An 18,648-nucleotide genomic window follows, 5' to 3' on the forward strand; every position below is an offset into this window, starting at 1 on the left:
CAGCAGCATTCACTTACAACACAGGTCACTCAAGAATACTTCTGCATAGGGCATTGGGGTCATTTTTCTAACTGTCAAACACGGGGGTTTTTCATCTGGCAGGGTAGCAGAAAATTCCTGGGGGTTAGCCTTCTCCTTTTATATGAAAGGAAATTCACACAAATAAAATCTCTAAACTTCCTGGGCTCACATGCATCATGCCTTTTCTTTGAGTAGAATTTTCAGCTCCACTTTAATTTCCAACACCAGTTTTTCACCTTTCCTCTTTCTAAAGACATTGAGGAGCCCAGAAACGAATTTCCTTAATCATTTTGGACTTTAACTAATAATGGTAGCATCCTGTACCCCTTAAGATTTCTCTGTCCGATTCAGAGGTTAGTATAGATTGCCTTTGGATTCCTCTGTTAAGAGAGTACATCCTAAATGCTACCATCATCCTCCAGGTTTCAGATTAACAGCTGACATTACATACTTACTCTTTTTGTTTGTTTAGTTTAGGTTTTTTTTTTTTTTAATAGAAAAAACTCAAGGCTGTTTCTGATTAATCCTGTACCAACTTTGGGACTCCTGTTAGAGCTGGGGATGGAGTTACTCTGTCCTGTTAGAGCTGGGGATGGAGTTGCTCCTCCCAGTTCTCTTTATCGTACATCTGTCACCAAGAGTCCCTTTCGAAAGAACAATAGTAGTGAGTGGCCACAGCACAGTTAGCTGCGTTGGAAGACTTACTTGAAACTGTATATGTGAAGGTTCCCCACAAACTGCAGGTGCAACTTGAGTGTCAAAGAATATGCCTGAGTGGAATGAGGTGCCGTTACTAGCCTCCTCCACATCACCACCGATCTCGACACTGATTACTAAATAGGTATTTTGGCTTTAATAAAATATCCATAAAACTCAAAGTTGAACAAAAACTTTTTTGTTTAAAAAAATTGAAGCTAGTGCTTCCATATCACTTTAAAACAATAACACATTTAACAACGTGAAACTTCTGGACAATATGTGGAACTTTTGTAGTCATTTCTAGAGGATTACCTGTGCAAGGTACGATTCTGTTGGATTTTGCAGTGGTTCCCGTCTGTTAATGTTAGTCTCACCTTCATCTTCGCATGGTGAGACCCTGTGTGTCTTTTTGGAAGGAAAGGACCTAGATGCTCTACCCTAAGCCAGTTATTAAAACATATTTTTTGTGCAGCCACCTTTCCAGGGGGAACAGTCACCCTTCACCTGCAAGGCACCTCACAAATTACACAGAACATTTCCATAATGACAGAGTTAAATATTCACATCAAAACATGATGTTAGTGGAGTTAGGTCCAGTTCATTCTTGTACAAACCCATGTTTCAAGATCCCATGGTATTCTACACTTGCATTCTAAGACTATTCCTACTCTATAATTTCATTCCAGATCCATAGATCATAAAGTTGTTTAATCCACTCTAAATTTTACATCAGGCTATTTTAATTTCCAGTTACTTCCTTGCATAGGGCTGTCTTTAAGGTTAGTAATTATAGGGAGAACACCCAGGGTAGCACCTTGCCCTGACTTGCAGAGATTTCATACATGAAAGACTGAATGAGAACTAATGATGACAGAATGAAACTTAAGCCTTAAGTCTCCTGTCCTTCTCGCTCTTTGAAGTCAACAACACACTGAACACTTTTTAGAAGAAGAATATTAAGCTCTCTGGGACGCTAGCTCTGTGTTCCTCATTTATACACCGCCACCGCTGTTCCTGAGTTTCTAGAAGTCTAGGCATCGAAATCACTAGCTTCTTCTGGCACTTTCTGTTTGGGCCAGACCCTGTTCAGCTGCTAAGTGAAGCCCATCGGCATCCTGGATTCTCTTTTCCACAGTCCTAGTTCCCCACCCTTTGCCTATCATCACCAAGACTGTAGTGCCTGGTAAAGATAAATAGTGCCTAGGGGCAATCAAATGTGTTTATGCTGCCATTGGTGACACTAGTATTGTCACAGCTAGTTGATTGTGGGTAGCAGAGCCTCTTCAACCTCCAAGCCCCATGCATCCTTACACTGGGGCTATGGAGTGAGTGCTAGATAGTCTTATGTCAGCTCAACACAAGCTCAAGTCATCTGAAAGGAGGAAGCCTCAATTGAGAAAATGCCTCCAGAAGATCCCGTTGTAGGACATTTTCTTAATTAGTGATTGTGAGTGGGGCCATCCCTGGGCTGCTGGTCCTGGGTTCTATTAGAAAGCAGGCTGAGCAAGCCATGGAGAGCAAACCAATCTGTAGCACTCCTCCAGGGCCTCTGCATCAGCTCCTGCCTCCAGGTTCCTGCCCTGTTTGAGTTCCAGTCCTGACTCCCTTCTATGATGAACAGCAATATGGAAGTGTAAGTCAAATAAACCCTTTCCTCCCCAACTTGCTTTTTGGTCATGGTGTTTTATCGCAGCAATAGAAACCCTAACTAAAACAGGATGTCTCTGATGGAAGCCATGGAAGCCACACTGACATGTCCCAGTACAATGCCATGCACTCTCATTATTGCATTTCCATTACTCTGCCAAACAATCCATAGCTATCACCCTTCTGTGTATATTTTCCCTGAAAGTAAACATGTGCAACTAGAGTCACCCCTACTGGGTTCATGACCTCTGTAGCACTCATGGGTGGTCCTGATTCTTGATATCTTTCCCTTCTGTTTTCTCAGTCTTCACATCAGTGTCTCCTGCCACTATCCTGGCCTTTATTTCTTCTGAAGGAGGAGTGGTCTTCTGATTGGGGGTTGGAATCCAGGCCACCTACACATTTTTCCTTCTCTCTGAAAATCAGCTACCTGCAAGGAAAGTGGTTTTCTGTTTGTCTTGGTCCTACAGAAGCTTGGTGGGACTGATGACTGTGATCAGGAGCTGTGATTACTACTGCCAGTGACTGAGCTGGCACGCCTAATCCTAGGAGCGTATTTGGCAAGCACTGAGCCACATTGTCCAGTATAACTTCATTGCTAATGAAGTTGATATTTTTTATCTGTTTGCCTAGTGTTTCTCTCTCTCTCTCTCTCTCTCTCTCTCTCTCTCTCTCTCTCTCTCTCTCTCTCTCTCTCTCTCTCTCTCTCTCTGAATTGGCTCTGTGCTTGTTAGTTTCATGTTAACTTGATAAGAGCTATAATCATTCTGGAAGAGGGACTCTCAACTGAGAAAATGCCTCCTATGACTTATAAGATTTGCTTATAGGAAGTCTGCAGTGCATTTTCTTGATGAATGATTAATGTGGGTGGACCCAGTTCACTGGGGGCAGTGCTGCCCCTGGGTCTTAGATGATATAAGAAAGCTTGCCGAGCAAGTCAATGAGCAGTGTGCCTCAATGGCTTCTGTCTCAGTTTCTGCTTCCAGATTCCTGCCTTGAGTTCCTGCCTTGGCTTTCATCAATGGACTGTGACTCAGGATATGCAAGCCAAATAAACTCGTCCTCCCAACTTGCTTTTGGTCATGGTGTTTTATCACAGCAATAGAAACTGTGACTAAAACAGGCTCTCAAAGTCAAATGAGGAGTAAGAATGTCATTCATTGAGCCCTTAAGTCTCCAGCATTTAATCCATCCCTTTCTCTGTCCAAGCAGCCTTGATTCCCATTAATCTGTAAGATGAGAGCATTCAAATACAATTGGTCCCAAATGTCTTTCTCATTACTTTGTGTTTTGTCTTCTTATGCTCTCTACATCTTTCTAAGATTGATCTCTGCCAGCTACCATCTTGTCTCCTTGTTGAGGTCTCTTTACCAGCACCTCCTCTTCCTCGTCACATGAGAAAAGGATGCCAAATAACATCTCAACATCATGGATTGTTGGCTTCCTGTCAAGCCTACAGGAGACCCAAGACTTAACCCAGATCCATGAATCTGACAGAAAGTCCCCTTGACCAGAATCTATGGTTACAGGTGTGGCTAGCCCAGGCCTAAAGTTCTCCAGAGACAGGGCCAGTTGTATTCAAAATTTGTAACTTGTGAACTCTATTCTGTATGTTTTGAGATATTAGACATAATAAAACTTATGTAAGTGCTGCACTGGAAGACTGAGGCAGGGAGCTATTAATTTGAGGCCAGGGTGGACTACATAGCAAAATAATACAAATGGCGGCAGAATATAATTTTGAAAGGAAAAGAAGAAGAAATATATCACATATTCTAAGGCAGAGACTAATATATTTATTGTACTCAAACATTAAGTTTTAGTTTTAGAATTCCTTGAAGCCACATGGGCAGAATAAACATGGTGGATAACAAAATTCTTGATTTTGAAAAATCAGAAGTTAAATCTCTGACAAATATTTTTCAGAAAAGACTCTTTCCAACTCAGTTGGCCCTGTGGACCCATTGTAGAGGTGCAATCAGCAAGAGAACTTCACATTAGACTTGCAGAAGACTTGGGGAGATGTTGGCACTCCAATTGCCAACCATACACATTGCCAGCTAGTCATTAAGCAGGAAGTGATAATCTCATTTTCAATTCAACTGGATTTGAATCAATTAGGAGACACACCCTGTGTGTATATAAGGGTGTTTCCAGAGAGGGTTAACTGAGCCAGGAAGAATTATCCTGATTGTGGGTGGCACCAAATATGGGCTGAGGTCTCAGACTGAATAATGGAAAGAAGAAAGCAGTGAGCTGAGCACCAGCGTTCATCTCTCTGAGCTTCCTCACCACGGATTCAGGGAGACTGGCATCTACACTCTCCTGCCAACATGCCTTACCACCAAGATGGGCCTCAGACTACCAGCCTAAATAAAACCCTTCTTTCTTTAAATTTAGGTATTTTATCACAGCAACAAGAAACTTAACTAATGCATATGATGAAGATGAAATGTTCAAGGTGATGAGCTCTGACCTGTCCTGCTGGTAGATATTATTATGTAGTCTCCTGCCCCCCATTCTTTGTTGGCTGCTGTTGTGATTTGAGGAAAGAGACAATGCCTGCCAACATTAGCCCTTGTTTTGGTGTTGCGAATATTGAGCGTCCCTCCTCTCCATCCTTCCCTCCTTTCTCCCCTCCATTTCCCTCCTCTCTTCCTCCTCCTCCTCTTTCTCTTCCTGTTCTTTTTATTTTGATACACAGTTAAGGCTGCTCTAGAATTCATTACAAACCTTAGAATGACTTTAAGCTAATGATTCTTCTGCCTTAGTTCCCAAGTGCTGGGATTAAAGGCATGTGCCACTACGCCCAGCTGATACCAAATGTCCTGGGAGCTGTGCATTGTATGGTCCTTTGCCTTTCCCATTCTTAATAAGAATCACTAAGTCTTCAGGAAAACCAAAACCTTAATTCAGATACACAAATCTGACAGAAAACCTCTTCACAGGGTCTGGGAGAAATCAGAACCTGCTATTAAAGAATTAGACCATTTAAGATCAACAGCTTCGTTAGTACAGGACCAACTGCATCTAAATGTATACTTTATGACCCGCAGTATGTCCTGTATATTTTGAAGTATCAGAATACATATAATGAGTAAAGAGAAGGCCACATAACAAGATTCATGAACAAGTCTATGAAACAAAAAGCTCTAGAATAGAAGGTTCTAGGGAATCAGTGTCTGCCATTACAGGTTTGGCTAGTGAAAACCATAGACATTTGAGCCCAGAGGGAGCATAGTTGAATCCCGTCACCTGCCTCAAATTCCACAAGGGAACTGGTTGAGAATAGATTAGAGATTTGTAGTCAAGTCAAGAATGAATGGTTTTTTTAGTCATTTATTCATTCATAAAACTCTGTTCATACCCTGTGGAATTATCTAGGTGGACAAAATCCAGACATGCTGACTATATCATAAGGTTCAATGGTCTTGACCCAGTTACGTGTGTTTGGTGGTCAGGGAACTTTTTCACATGGCGTTGGCATTTGAGCAGAGATCCAAGGGATGAGTAGGGAAGGTGGGTGTGGGTGGACCAGATAGAGGGATTGGCATGGGCAGAACCCCTGTGTCAGAAAGGACAAAGTGCTTTGAGGAAGTCAAAGAAGAGTAAGGTAAGAAACATGAATCATGGTGACATTCAGTTTCTGCCTTGTTGAAGTGGCTGAATGGTGGTGCCATTTATGGAGGCTGGAGCCCAGGAGAGGCCGTCTATATCTGGGAGAACTCTGAGATCCAGTGGGCTTGTGGGTGGAGCTTTGAGTTGAACCCTTTGCTGCAACCCAGGGCTGTGTTATCTAAAAGTGAGTCATACTGTAAATCTCTTACTGAGGACCTAAACGTTGGGTGCTACAAAATATTGGCATTTGATAACAAAAGTAAGTGTTAGAACTTAATGTTCATTTCCAAGCATTAGGAAGAAGCCATGTGTGGAGTTCCCACCTTGACACACACGCTCAGCGGACCCTTTGTGGAGGGCAATGACTAATGTGCAAAGCCCTGTGTGAGTATAGCAGGGAGACGGTGATGAGACTTCCCAGTGTATGTTTGCAAAGACACTTGGGCAACCTAGAGGTGAGAGGAAGTCTGATGAATGCCTTGCCAGACCTGAACCCACAGCTGGTGGCTGAAGCAGACGCCACTGAGAGAAAGAGCAGTCAGTCATCAAACGGCAAATACAGCGCAGAAATGAGCTGACTGGAGAGATTAAAGGGGTGGAAGAATTAGCAGAAACTTCCAAACACATGAACGTCTGTTTTGAAAGTAACCACAAGTACCCCAAATTAGGTACAGACAAGGAGCATTCCTTCCCTGCCTCCGAGGCACTTGCTCCTCTGGTGGTCTGGTTACTGGGAAGAACGTTCCTCCTAAATGCCTAAAGCATTCACCTGTGAGTCAGCCTTGGCAAGGAGCAGCAAACGGAAGTAGAGGAGCAGGAATTTGTTCCCTTCTCTTGTGGGGGCCTCAGCCAAGAAAACAGGAAATAGTGTGTTTGTATTCCCTGCACACTTTCATACCTATTACGTGTGCACAGAGCCCCAAGAGAAAAGCGCAATTTGGTTGTGCACTGATAACTACATTCATTGAATCACTGGTCCAAGAATGATAAAAATCCAAACAATGCTACGGGAAGAGAGAAGAGAGAGAGGCAGAGCAAAACCAAACACAATTTCCATTGTGAATGGCTGACTACAATTATATTCAGGTCAATGTCTAACTCCCAAATGGAAAATTTCTCACTACATTTTGAAGAAATAATTTGTATGTTTTAGAAGCTTAGCAACTACTATAAACCCATCAATTGAGCGTTTCAAAATCTTATCAAAAATGTACTTCATTAAGGCTGAGTGTTGGTTCAGGTAATCTTTGACTTTAGTTGGTTGAGTTTAGTTGAATTACAAGGTGACTTGGGTTAGGAGGGGCCAGGGACCAGATGTTGCTGGGGCACAGTCAATGGTCTTGCACACTTCAGAGAGGTTTGAAGATGTGTCTGAGTTCTGTAGCAGTGGTTGGGATTAGTTGGTCAAGGCTGGCTGAAGAACCCTTTTCAGATTCTATCGTGTTTGTGTTTCTCAGCATATGCTGGCATCTGTACCAGAAAACTACTAAGTGCTCACGGATATAGGATGGGCTAGACTCTGCTTAGACGTGTTTCCTGCATCTGTTTCTACCCACGGTTAGTGGGATTCTCAGGAACAACATACTAGCAAGATCTGAACAAGCTCATATTGCCTTTCCTAAGCAATAAAGCATCCCAACAATTCTAATTTGAAAAATTGTAAATAGAAAGAGTTTGTTGTCCCTGCCTAACATTTCTTTGCGGGCTACTTATTCCCAGTTTAGGGAATACGTCAGACTGGCATATTCCTACCTTTGTCTTCTCTCTTGACTTTCCTTCATCGAACCATTCATTGATTTATGTACTTATCATCCATCCACCCACCCGTCCATCCATCCATCCATCCATCCATCCATCCATCCATCCATCCATGGTTAACCAGTATCATGCTGATTTCTCTGTCTACAGGACAGATCCTGCCTAACTCAGAAGATTAAGGGAAACAGACACCCACTCTTTACCTCAGCCCTCCCAGATCTCACTCTTCATGCTATACCAGAGGTGGGAACCTTTTCTCTGGACTTCACGGCAGCGGCAAGGAACTGTGCATACAGGCAGGATGAGGAGCTCAGTCCCCGGCGGGCCACCTGGCTTGGTAAAGGGATAGAGGCAGGGATTTTATGGTGGTTTTCTGTAGCTGATATAGGATTTGAGGTAAATACTCCACTTGATGAAGTATATTTTCTTTCCTGCCTGATTATTTGAAATAAACGTTATTTCCCACTTTTGTATACAATTTGCATCACCCTTGCAGAGGTGGGGGGAAAGGTGACTTTTTAAAACACAGTTTAAAATGCAGAATTCTGAGCAACCACATATAATCTTAGCCAAAAAACCAAGAAGTGGTTTGAAATGAACACCCCGCGTAGACTGGGGTGCAGAACTTGGCGCACCTCTCGCATGTGACCCGGATGCGCTCGTCACTGGACGACTGCTGCTCATCCTCCTTTTCCCGGAAGTGCTCCTGCACGCACTGCTCCTCAAACTCATGCAGTTTCTTCAACTCGTCGTCACTGAGGAACAGCTCTGTGTAGGGGGAGAAGTGCCGGGCACGTGAGGACCGCTTTTAGAAGAATCACTTTAGCCGTGTGACTGAGAATTTTATAGTCAGCCTTTGATTAAGCTTTAATTCTACACCACAGATAGGCAGTTTCTTGATTACTTCAAGTAGTTGTTAGACCCCCCATGCCTTTCCAAAAAGAAAGACTATCTCACGCAGCATTCCAAATGCTATCGGAGCAAAATGGATCACTTTTTAATGAAAAACAAAAGTGAATGGCATCTGTCTGGAAAGCGGAAAGGTTTCCCAGAAAATGTTTTGCACATTATTGCACGGGCAGTCACGCTCCTGCGGCTTTTCTTACCCTCTTTAGATGGAACACATTAATACATTTAAAAGGGTCTTTAAGCATATGGAGGTGTATATAAGAAGGATTTTGCAAACTTTCAGTCTCTGGTCTCCATGAGTTGGCTTTTTACCGAATTGATTACACTTTATGTGAGCAAAGCTAGAATACACAAAAAGCAAGAAACAAAAATTCTAAAATGCTCAGCAGTTGGACTGTTGTGTTTTTCACATACCTCAGTATTTTGCTGAGGCTGCAATGAAAGTGTCTATTTAGTACCTTTTTTTTTTCTTTAAATTAGCCCACAAATAGAAGTGAAGAATCCCCAACGTACTCAATCCACGGTCCCGTTCCTCCTGGTCCCCTTCTCTTTTTTTTCTGCAGCGACCACTGAGGCGCATAATGATGATATAGATGTGGCTTAAAATGATCATTGGCGGGGGCAGGACTGGCCTGTCATGAAATGTCATGATCAGTTGGTATCGCTGGAACTTCCACACTTGATTAGATATTGACTTTACTTCAAAGAAGGTGTTGCTTTAAAAGAAGGCAGTTTTATAGTTAGTTTCTATTGTAACTTGGGGCTATCTCTTATTTAGATTTAAATGAAAATACATCATAAGATGGACTTAATACAACCTCACTGAGGCAGATTCCTTAATCACCCGACTTTTTCCTTATCCATCAGTGTGGATTATCTATGCTCAAAAATATCAAGTATGTTGAATTTTGGTTTACACTGTTTTCTTGAAAATTCACACCAGACTCTGCTGATTAATATGCTCAGTGTGTTATTTCATATTTTAAAGGTGCTTTGAAGAGTTGAAACTTTCCATTTAAATGACTAGATGACTTGCTTTTGTACTTTGTAGATGAGTGGCTGATTAATTACTGAGCTTATTTGGTTGAGGGTGCGCTGTTTTGGATGTGGGTAAGTGCAATCTTTGTCATAATTTAGCTGCAGGAGTCAGTCAGTGCAAGATTGTACGGTCTGTTAGCACTGGGGCTTTAAGAAAGTCCATTATTGTCTAGAGACCGCAGCTGGAGCCTTGTCTTGTTATATGGTATGACTTTACAATTCTAGGGAGAATTTTTCTTCATATTCCTCAATTTGGCAGATGCTTTGTTTTTGTGTTTTGTTTTTTGACAGAGGGTCTCAAGTAGCCCAAGCTGGTTTTGAACTTGCTGAATGGTTGAGGATGACTTTGAACTCCTTTATCCCCTTGTCTCTATTTCCCAAATCCATCTTAGAATTTTTTTCAACATTTTAAAGTATTGTCAACATACTCAATGCATGTCAAATGGGCAGTTTTATAAACACTTGATTTAGTAATTTAAGCCACTCTACAGCCCTGACTGATAAGATTTGATATTTTATATATAAAATAACCACAACGGCTTGTGAAGTTAGTATTTTTGTATGTTTCTGGTAGTGAATGAAAAGTACAACTTGCTCAAATCTCCTCTCACTCAGGAGACTTCTGCCTAAGAAAATATTTTCATTAGATTAAAATGTGTGCTTCAGTGTTAAAATACTAACCCAGATTAAATTTAAATATATTTAAGAGCTGACTACATCAAGACTGATTACAGTTGAGCAAAAGGACTGCAAACACCCATCACTTTAAAAAGCTTTAGCACATTTCTCTGAACATATATGCAAGAATCCCCATAACTTTCTGACCCTGAATTGGAGATCTGTAGAGCAATCAACAGCAACCACCAGGCCTCTGTCACACTCTGTCATGATACATACTTGAAAACAGCAATCAGTAGGTTGACCAGCAGGATGTTGGCCACCAGGAGATAACAGGCCATGAGGGCAGGTGTGAGCCAGGCACCAGGGATGCAGGGAGGGAGCCGCTTGCCTTCCTCGTCATAGAGATTTTCACCACAAGGAGCTGCAAGAAAAGTTTGATTGGGGGGCTTTTTTTATATATGTAATGAAAAGGATAAATATCTAGTATATATGTTTTGAGTAATCATTTTTCTTTGGGGGTGAATACATACATGTCTGTGTATGCACATCTGTGTGTCTGTAATGTAGAGGCCAGATGCTCTCTACCTTACTTTTTGAGGCAAGGTCTCTCTCCGAAGCTGCGGTTTGTTATTTTGGCTACACAGGAGCCAGCAAGCCCCAGGGGTCTTCCTGTCTAGTGTGTGCGGCTTCACCTCGCTTTTTCACGTGGGATCTAGGGACTAGAACTCATGTCCTCATGCTCTCACAGCAAGCACTTTACCCACTGAGCCATCTCCCCAGCCCTGTTTTGTTTGAGACAAGTCTTACTATGTGGCCCAGGCTGGCTTACAAACTTGAGATCCTCTGGCCTCAAGCGCCGTTATTATGGTTATGCACCCCCCCCCACTTGACTTCATTTGACTTTTGTATTTCATAAGCAATAATTTTCTAAGCAAAAATATCAAATCACATAAAGAAGGTAATACAATTTATATTTTCACTCTGAGATGGTTATAGTGAGCTTGTTGCATTTGAAAACATTTTCCATTTTCTTACCACCCCACTCCCTTGCCATGTTTAGAAACCTTGTTCATTTGTTTGGTAGTACCGGGGAAAATGAACACAGGGTCTTGTACATGCTGGGCAGGTATTCTACAATTGAGCTATGCTGAATCATATATATATATAAATCAGTTCTTAAATGATGATTAAACAGATCCATTTACCATTATTGTGTCTTCCTATGTTGTCTATTAGAATCTTACTCTGTTTGCCACTAGCTTATGCTATCTTCTTGGGATTTCCTTGCTTTCATTCTACATTAACTCTGAAAATGCTTTTGGTTTCAGGTGTGGGGTAGGGGTCTCTGACAGGCTCTCAGATCAGCTATGGAGTTGTGTTTGAAAATGAGTCCTTTCCTTTCTGTTCACAGAGGAGACCTATTTCCCAAAGCAGGCAAGATAGGATGGTCTTACAGTCTGCTTACTTTTTATTTGCAGTTTAAAAAAGTACTGGCCTCAGAAAATTGAAGACAAATTTAAAACTAGTATAAGACTATCAGTAATCAGCTGAGGAAAAAGATTACTCAAGACAACCCTTCTCAAACTCACCCCACCAGTTCCACGTGAACTTACGGTTAATTTCCATGGCGTACACTAAACAATCATTGGATATGAGGAGTGTGTTTTGTTTTTCAATTGTCCCAGGAGGCGAGGAAAGAAAACAAGATAATGGGTGAGAGGAGCATAAAACAGTCTACCAACACTGCTAAGGCAGGCAAAGACTCAAGCCTGCTTAGAATGAATGTACCCGTTATTAATTCTGAGAAACAGATTTTGTGAATATTCATCTAAATGTATGTCTTTAAGCAACAGTTCAAGCTCCAGGGTTAAGCTCTGGAAAGACACGATGTTGTTGCAGAAGATCCTTAGAACTGTTGAGTGTGACCATCAAGCATCCCTGGATCCTGCCACAAACATCTCAGCAGCACAAATAAATACAAAGGTACGGTGAAGCAGGCAGATGAAGAGCTGAAAACCCATACTTAATGATGTTACTGAAAAAGTATAGTCTTTTGTTTACCTCGTTATCATCTCTCATGAACCAGTGTGATTAAAACCATGAACAATAAAAATACCACAGCTATGTCTGTAGTCAGAAACTTCTGTCTTTTTGCTTTAAATACATGTTCAATTAAATTTGGTTTTAGATCAATTTCTCACATGTATACAAGTTGTACCGACCACTTTCATCCCTACCTTCCTATCTCCTCTGTCAACCTCTCCTCCTCCACACAAATCTCTCTCTCTCTTATTTGTGACTATTCATTGGTTTTGTGACCCACTTAGATTAATCAGGACCACTTATGTGCCCACGAGTTTGGAGCTAATCTTTGGAGTCTGGTGGGCTCAGCAGAGAACACAACTACAGGCAAAGATTCTCCCCTTTTCCCAGAGTCTATTGATAGCCAGTAGTTCAGAGGTAAAGGGTAGGGCGTTGTGAACGCCACCCATTTCCTTGACTTGTTGGTAGTTCTGATCTGGTGTGGTCCCCATGCAAGTAACTATAGTTGTTGTGAGATGTTGATTGTAAGAGTTGTATTGAGTCTAGAGAATGGCGTTTTGTAGCCCATCCTTCACCCCATCTTCATGACATAAGGGGAGGGGAGCAAAAGGGATAATGGAGGAAGATAAAATACATTTTCTCTCTTATGTAGAGTCCAGATTTTATGTATGTGTGTGTGTGTGTGTGTGTGTGTGTGTGTGTGTAAATACGCACACACATATATGTAATAGCAAAGCAGAAATGAGGCTATTTGAAGGCAGGAAGGGGCCAATAAAAGAGAGGAATAAGGACAGAGAGGATACTGGGAGAGAGACAAATAACAGAAACATACAATGACATGTGATGTGAAAATGTCATAATGAAGCCCATTGTTTTGTATGCTAACTAAAACACAATAGAAAAACTAGAATGAGATATATGTTTACTTAATCTAATTTGAAACCAAATTAGATTTTGATGTTTTGATTTACAAAGCTACAGTAAGTGATTAATTTTGTAACATTTGTAATAATGATGTCTTTATAACCTACAAAGAAGTTATTAGTCCAACTCTGCAGCAGCAGATGTACTGACAGCTTTGGATTTCACATGAGAGGAGAGTGTTCTCCACCTTCTGTTTCCAAAGAGCAGAACTCTGCAGGCGGCAGGGACACTCTTGGACTTGGTGCTTCACGGCAACGTGTGAGGGACAAGATGTGGTCACTGCATGGAAATAGAACTGAGGTCCCTGGTTCATCAGAGTCCGAAGTGTCCCGGTGTCATGCACACAGGGACACTCGATCTTCACACCCTACACCACAGAGGCGCTGCCACCTACCAGCTCGCCTGAAGAGGCACTGGGGCTGACAGCCCATCCTCGCTTGCAACATCCTTCCTCTGCTAATCCCAGGTTATTATTGAGAATAAAAATCTGGCACTCCTGTATATGTGCATTGGAGAGTCACACTGTAAATTTGTAAAATCATGTGTCAGTTGAAAATAAGTAAATAATGAATATGTTTTTAAGAAGAACACTGGTGGTGAAGAGGAAATAGAGGGCTGTATGAGAAACAGTGTGATGATGTGAAGAAAAGGACCACGTGAGGTATCTGCCACCCTGCTGTGTACACTGCTTCATGGACTAACCCTACCTTCTTTTTCTTTGGGTGGGAGGAAGACATCAGGTTTGAAGACAAATTAGTGTACTGGGGCTACATCATGTGATGCAATGCCCAACGGCTCAAGGGAAGTGAGACTCAGAATTCTAGACTGGCTTTTAGAGAAAAAGAAACACACGTCACAGTCTGTACTTATTTTTTCATAAAATAATTCATTGCCTGTGGCAGAATGAAAACTACTTTACTTCCAAATTAATGGATGCTCTTCCATTAACTTGGAACTAACTGATCATCTGCCCTGGAAACAGGGAAGAGAATCTTACTATGAATTCTAGTCTTACGGTCTATCTGGTCTGCAAACACCTCTCCGTAGATCATCCAATAGGGCATGTAGAAGATGTTTCGGGCCAATTTCCAAGAAGGCTTCTCCTCTGGGTGCAAGATGGCTTGGCGAGCTACTCCAAAGCTCATCAGCACAACCAGCATGATGACCACAAAGTACAGCATGTCAATCATCTGTGTAGGAAGAACACGCATCTTACAGTATGGACTCGTGGACCAAGTTCACCTTGGCTCATGCTATTTGTGCTCCTCAAAGATGTCACTTTAATTATGATAAGGAAAGCTTCTTTCCCATCTTCCCTTCTCATCCACAGGCTGATAGCTTTTTATACCCCATGTAAAGCATGTGTCTTATTCCAGAACTCTGCTGCCTTCATCTGCTTGGGATCTTTCTTGCTTCTCTGTTATTGCTGCCCATTGCTCTAGTTCGGTTCTAGAATGCCCGTCACCAAAGGTTTTTGAATCATGTTTTCTAGCTCGCATCTAGACTATCCCTCACTAAAGGCCATGTGTTGAGGGTTTAGTTTTCAGGTTGACGCTATTGGTCCCCAGGATGGAGATGGAACCTTTGAGAGGTATGGCTTTGTGGGAGGTCCTTAGTCATCAGGAGGATGGTTGGACCCCATCTCCTTCCTCCCGTTCCTCCTTGCCTTATGCTGTAAGCATGCTTGCTCCAACATGTGCTCTTACCAGGAGGCGCCTCCTTGACACACACCCCAAGCAACAGGCTCAGGCAGCCATGACGGAGAGCTGTACTAGACATTTTCTTTTACAGGTTGTATTTTATTACGGTGACAAAAAAGCTAACTGACACACCCATACACAGATGTTCTTCTGGGAATTGTAACTGGAAATAGAGAAAGGGTTGGCCGTTCTGGCACACATCTCTAATATCAGCACTTGGGAGGCAGAGGCAGGGAGTGTTTTGTGAATTTGAGGTCAGCCTGGTCTACATGCTGATTACCCGGCCAGTCAAGGCTACGTCCTAAGATCTTGTCTTACACATGAAAGTGAATAGGGGAAGGGAGGCCTCATAAGGAAACATGGGAGTTTCTAGGAACAACAGCAAGAGAGATGTTTTCTTGGAAATAAAGACATGAAGAATTGTGAAAACACGCTAATCTCCACTTATTACATGAATGCTGAGTGGCCAGTGGTCCCAATGCTAAACCAATATAACTCCCACTTGCCCCCTTTTTGTGGTGCTATCAGTACATATGTCCTAGGCAGGAACTGAACTATATTGCCAGTGCTAAACTACTGTAACCCCCAATTTAAACCAACTCCCCTTTTTATGTGTGTGGGTGCTTTGCCTACAAGTCTGTCTCCACCACATGTATGCAGTGCCTACAGAAGGTGTCAGATCACTTGGGACTGGAGGTACAGACAGTTGTGGCCAACAGCTTCTGGGAACCGAGTGAACTCAGGTTCTCTGGAAGAATAGCCAGTGCTCTTAATCATTGAGCCATCTCTCTACCTCCTATAATCCCTAATTTTGAATATCCCTGAGTATGAAGGTACTTACTGGAATTAACTAAACCATATGTCCTGTAGCTCAAATACACTTCTATTAAAGTATTTTAAATGATAATTATTAATCTATTATTATCCTATTACTTGATTATTGCATAACTTAGAAGGTCGGCTTTCTTCTGAGACTAGTCCTAACACAAACCATTTTATAATGTAGGGACAACTTGCTGGGTCATGGTTAGTATCACATTCTGTAGCCTGTTCTATAATAAATGTCACATGGATGTGTCTCAAACTAATCACACAAAGAACATATGCCCACCATCCCACACCAGAGCATGTGAGCCAAAGTCTGTTGGATTACAGGCAGGGCCAGCCTTGGTCCCCATTGTCACTGGCTTCTGCCAGAGGATAGGAAGATACCAATCTGAATTTTATTGTGAAAGCATTCTGAAATGGATGAAACTTCACAACACACGAAATCCAAATGCTACTGTGAAGAATTTCTAGCCGGGTGGTGGTGGCGCATGCCTTTAATCCCAGCACTTGGGAGGCAGAGGCAGGTGGATCTCTGTGAGTTCGAGGCCAGCCTGGTTTACAGAGTGAGTTCCAGGAAAGGCTCCAAAGCTACACAGAAAAACCCTGTCTCAACACCCCCCCCCAAAATAATAATTTCTATGATGGTTTCAGCTCCCCAAGAGCAGAGCAAGTAGATTAAGATACAACTATTGCTGATGAATTATTTTTTAAAAAATTTAAATATTATATTTTATGGGTATGAGTACTTTGCCTGTATGTATGTCTATGCAATGTATGCACACAGTGCACTCAGAAGCCAGAAGAGAGTGTTGGATCCCGTGGTACTGGAGTTATAGATGGTCATGAGCCACCATGTGGGTGCTGGGAACTGAAGCAGCCAGTGCTCTTAACCTCTGTGCCATCTCTCCAGGCTGCTGCTACTGAACTCTTACTACATCTAAGAAACTTAGGCTCTCTTCTATCCTGGGACAGCAAAGCAAATTCTTTATATAAAAAAAAAAAAGTGGAGGATGTTTTCTTTTCTCTTGTTATCAAAATATATTCAGTACAAAATCAGAACAAATTTGATAAATGCAATTGATCATCCTACAGTTTAAATATGATATGGAAGAAGGACTACAGTCATACATTTAGTCCCTAGTACACAGTAATAGATAAATGTCTATATAAGGGTATGTGTATAGGAATCTTCAACTCATGGTTTCCTGTTGTCAACACGCAGGGCAACTGTACATGTTAAACCAGCTGCAAAGGAAAGACCAAATGAAATCAAAGGAAGCCACACCCAAGCCTGGTCCAGTGTTCTAATGCCAGACAAGCTATCTGGTTACTCATGGGGAGTTGTTACTAACCATCTTTCCAATCATCATCACGTAGGGACCAAGGTATTTGTTGACACCAAAGATGTCTAACACTCGGATGTACCAGAGGATGATGTCCACACAGTAGATGACCCGGCCATAGCCCATGTATGGCTGGTTCTGGAGGCGGAGGATTGCCCCAACCATGAACATAGAAATGGCCACGAGGTCTGTGATGTTCCAGTACTCCTGAAGCCACACTTTGATTTTCTGGCTGAGTTTGCCTGGTTCCGACATGAGGATCTGAAAGTAAACCCCGAAGAGCAGTAAGCTGAGGGGGACCTATCAGAAACCCCATCTTCATTAGAATCTAGGAAAGATAAGAGTGCTGGGACATTCTAGGGCATCTGGGCCCTTTGTGCCTCAAGATCTCTGCACATCAATTTCTCAGGCAGAGGATATAACTAGAGGGGGAAATTCCATGGAATCCTCTGTATTCTTAGATTCAGAGCTTTCGTAGACTCAGGAAATGCCTTCCAAATTGTCTCCTTCTGACTGTAATTAGAGCAGCTGCCTTTTGATTCCCTTTTTAATTATCTGGACTCGTGCCTGTTGGCTCACATTCCAGAACTGTAAAGAAGGAAAACTCTAGAGCAGGAACAAGTTCTCTGTTACCACAGAGGGACGACCCACCTGGAGGAGATGGCTGGATGGGGCTGGGAAACACAGACTTGCCAAAATTCCTTCTCAAGTTAGACGTGAGAAGTCAGAGAAAGTTGAACCAGATTTTCCCTCCTGCTCGAGATATTATCCTTTTGCATCACCACTGACTAAAAAGACACTTCCACAGAGTCAAGTGGAAACTATTCGGCCAGCAGTATGCACAGTCATGCACTTACAGTCATGACAGGCACAGTGGCGGCCAAACAGGGCAAGGCAGCCAGGCCAGGGTACCCCCTTCAGCTCTGAAAATCATAGGGAGATCCCAGAGTCCGAGGGCCAGTGGGGTATTAGCTGTCTATCAATTAATCCAGAAGGGCTCACTGGCTCAGCAAGCCGTATGTACTGACTGACAGCTGTCCCACCTCTTCTATAACTATGGGCAGGATCCAGATCTTGATGAAGGGTCAGCAAGATGACTCAAGGGATAAAGGTACTTGCCATACAATTCTAGTGACCTGAGTTTGATCACCTGGGACCCACATAAAGGTAGAGGGACAAAGCTGGCTTCCCCAAATTGTCCTCCGACCCCTACATGTGCCCTCCCCCCATTATATAAAGGTAAGTAAGACATGCACCTTGGGAAGCCCTGCATGTAAAAGCCATGGAGATCTAGTGGAGGCCAGCTAGAGAGGCAATAGGCGTCATGGAAGAGGGTGTGGTGTGGAGTGTATTCACGACACTCTTGACTGCTCAGCTGTCACTTGACTGACGACATCCAACTTACTCTACTGGATGTGGTCAATAGTAACTACAAAATAGTGTTATGAGCTCTATGTCCATTGGGTAGAGGTCAGCGATCTGTGCTGTGTGTTTCTTCA

General features: G+C 42.5%; 1 protein-coding gene across 2 annotated transcripts in view; it reads right to left on the reverse strand.

The window, feature by feature from the left end:
- Positions 1 to 18,648, reverse strand: part of Trpm1 (transient receptor potential cation channel subfamily M member 1) — a 122,374-nt gene that overhangs the window by 9,346 nt on the left and 94,380 nt on the right. Inside the window, exons 21-26 of one of the 2 annotated variants that reach the window (XM_059253324.1) lie at positions 17,159 to 17,410; positions 14,294 to 14,468; positions 11,925 to 11,945; positions 10,588 to 10,732; positions 9,166 to 9,368; positions 8,379 to 8,511 (exon numbers count right to left, since the gene is read on the reverse strand). In XM_059253324.1, the coding sequence (XP_059109307.1) occupies positions 8,379 to 8,511; positions 9,166 to 9,368; positions 10,588 to 10,732; positions 11,925 to 11,945; positions 14,294 to 14,468; positions 17,159 to 17,410 (929 nt within the window). Of the gene's footprint in view, positions 1 to 8,378; positions 8,512 to 9,165; positions 9,369 to 10,587; positions 10,733 to 11,924; positions 11,946 to 14,275; positions 14,469 to 17,158; positions 17,411 to 18,648 lie in introns of both variants that reach the window. The other variant, XM_059253323.1, reaches the window with a different exon arrangement.

The sequence above is a fragment of the Peromyscus eremicus genome, chromosome 1, assembly GCF_949786415.1.
Source record: "Peromyscus eremicus chromosome 1, PerEre_H2_v1, whole genome shotgun sequence".
Lineage (NCBI taxonomy): Eukaryota > Metazoa > Chordata > Mammalia > Rodentia > Cricetidae > Peromyscus > Peromyscus eremicus.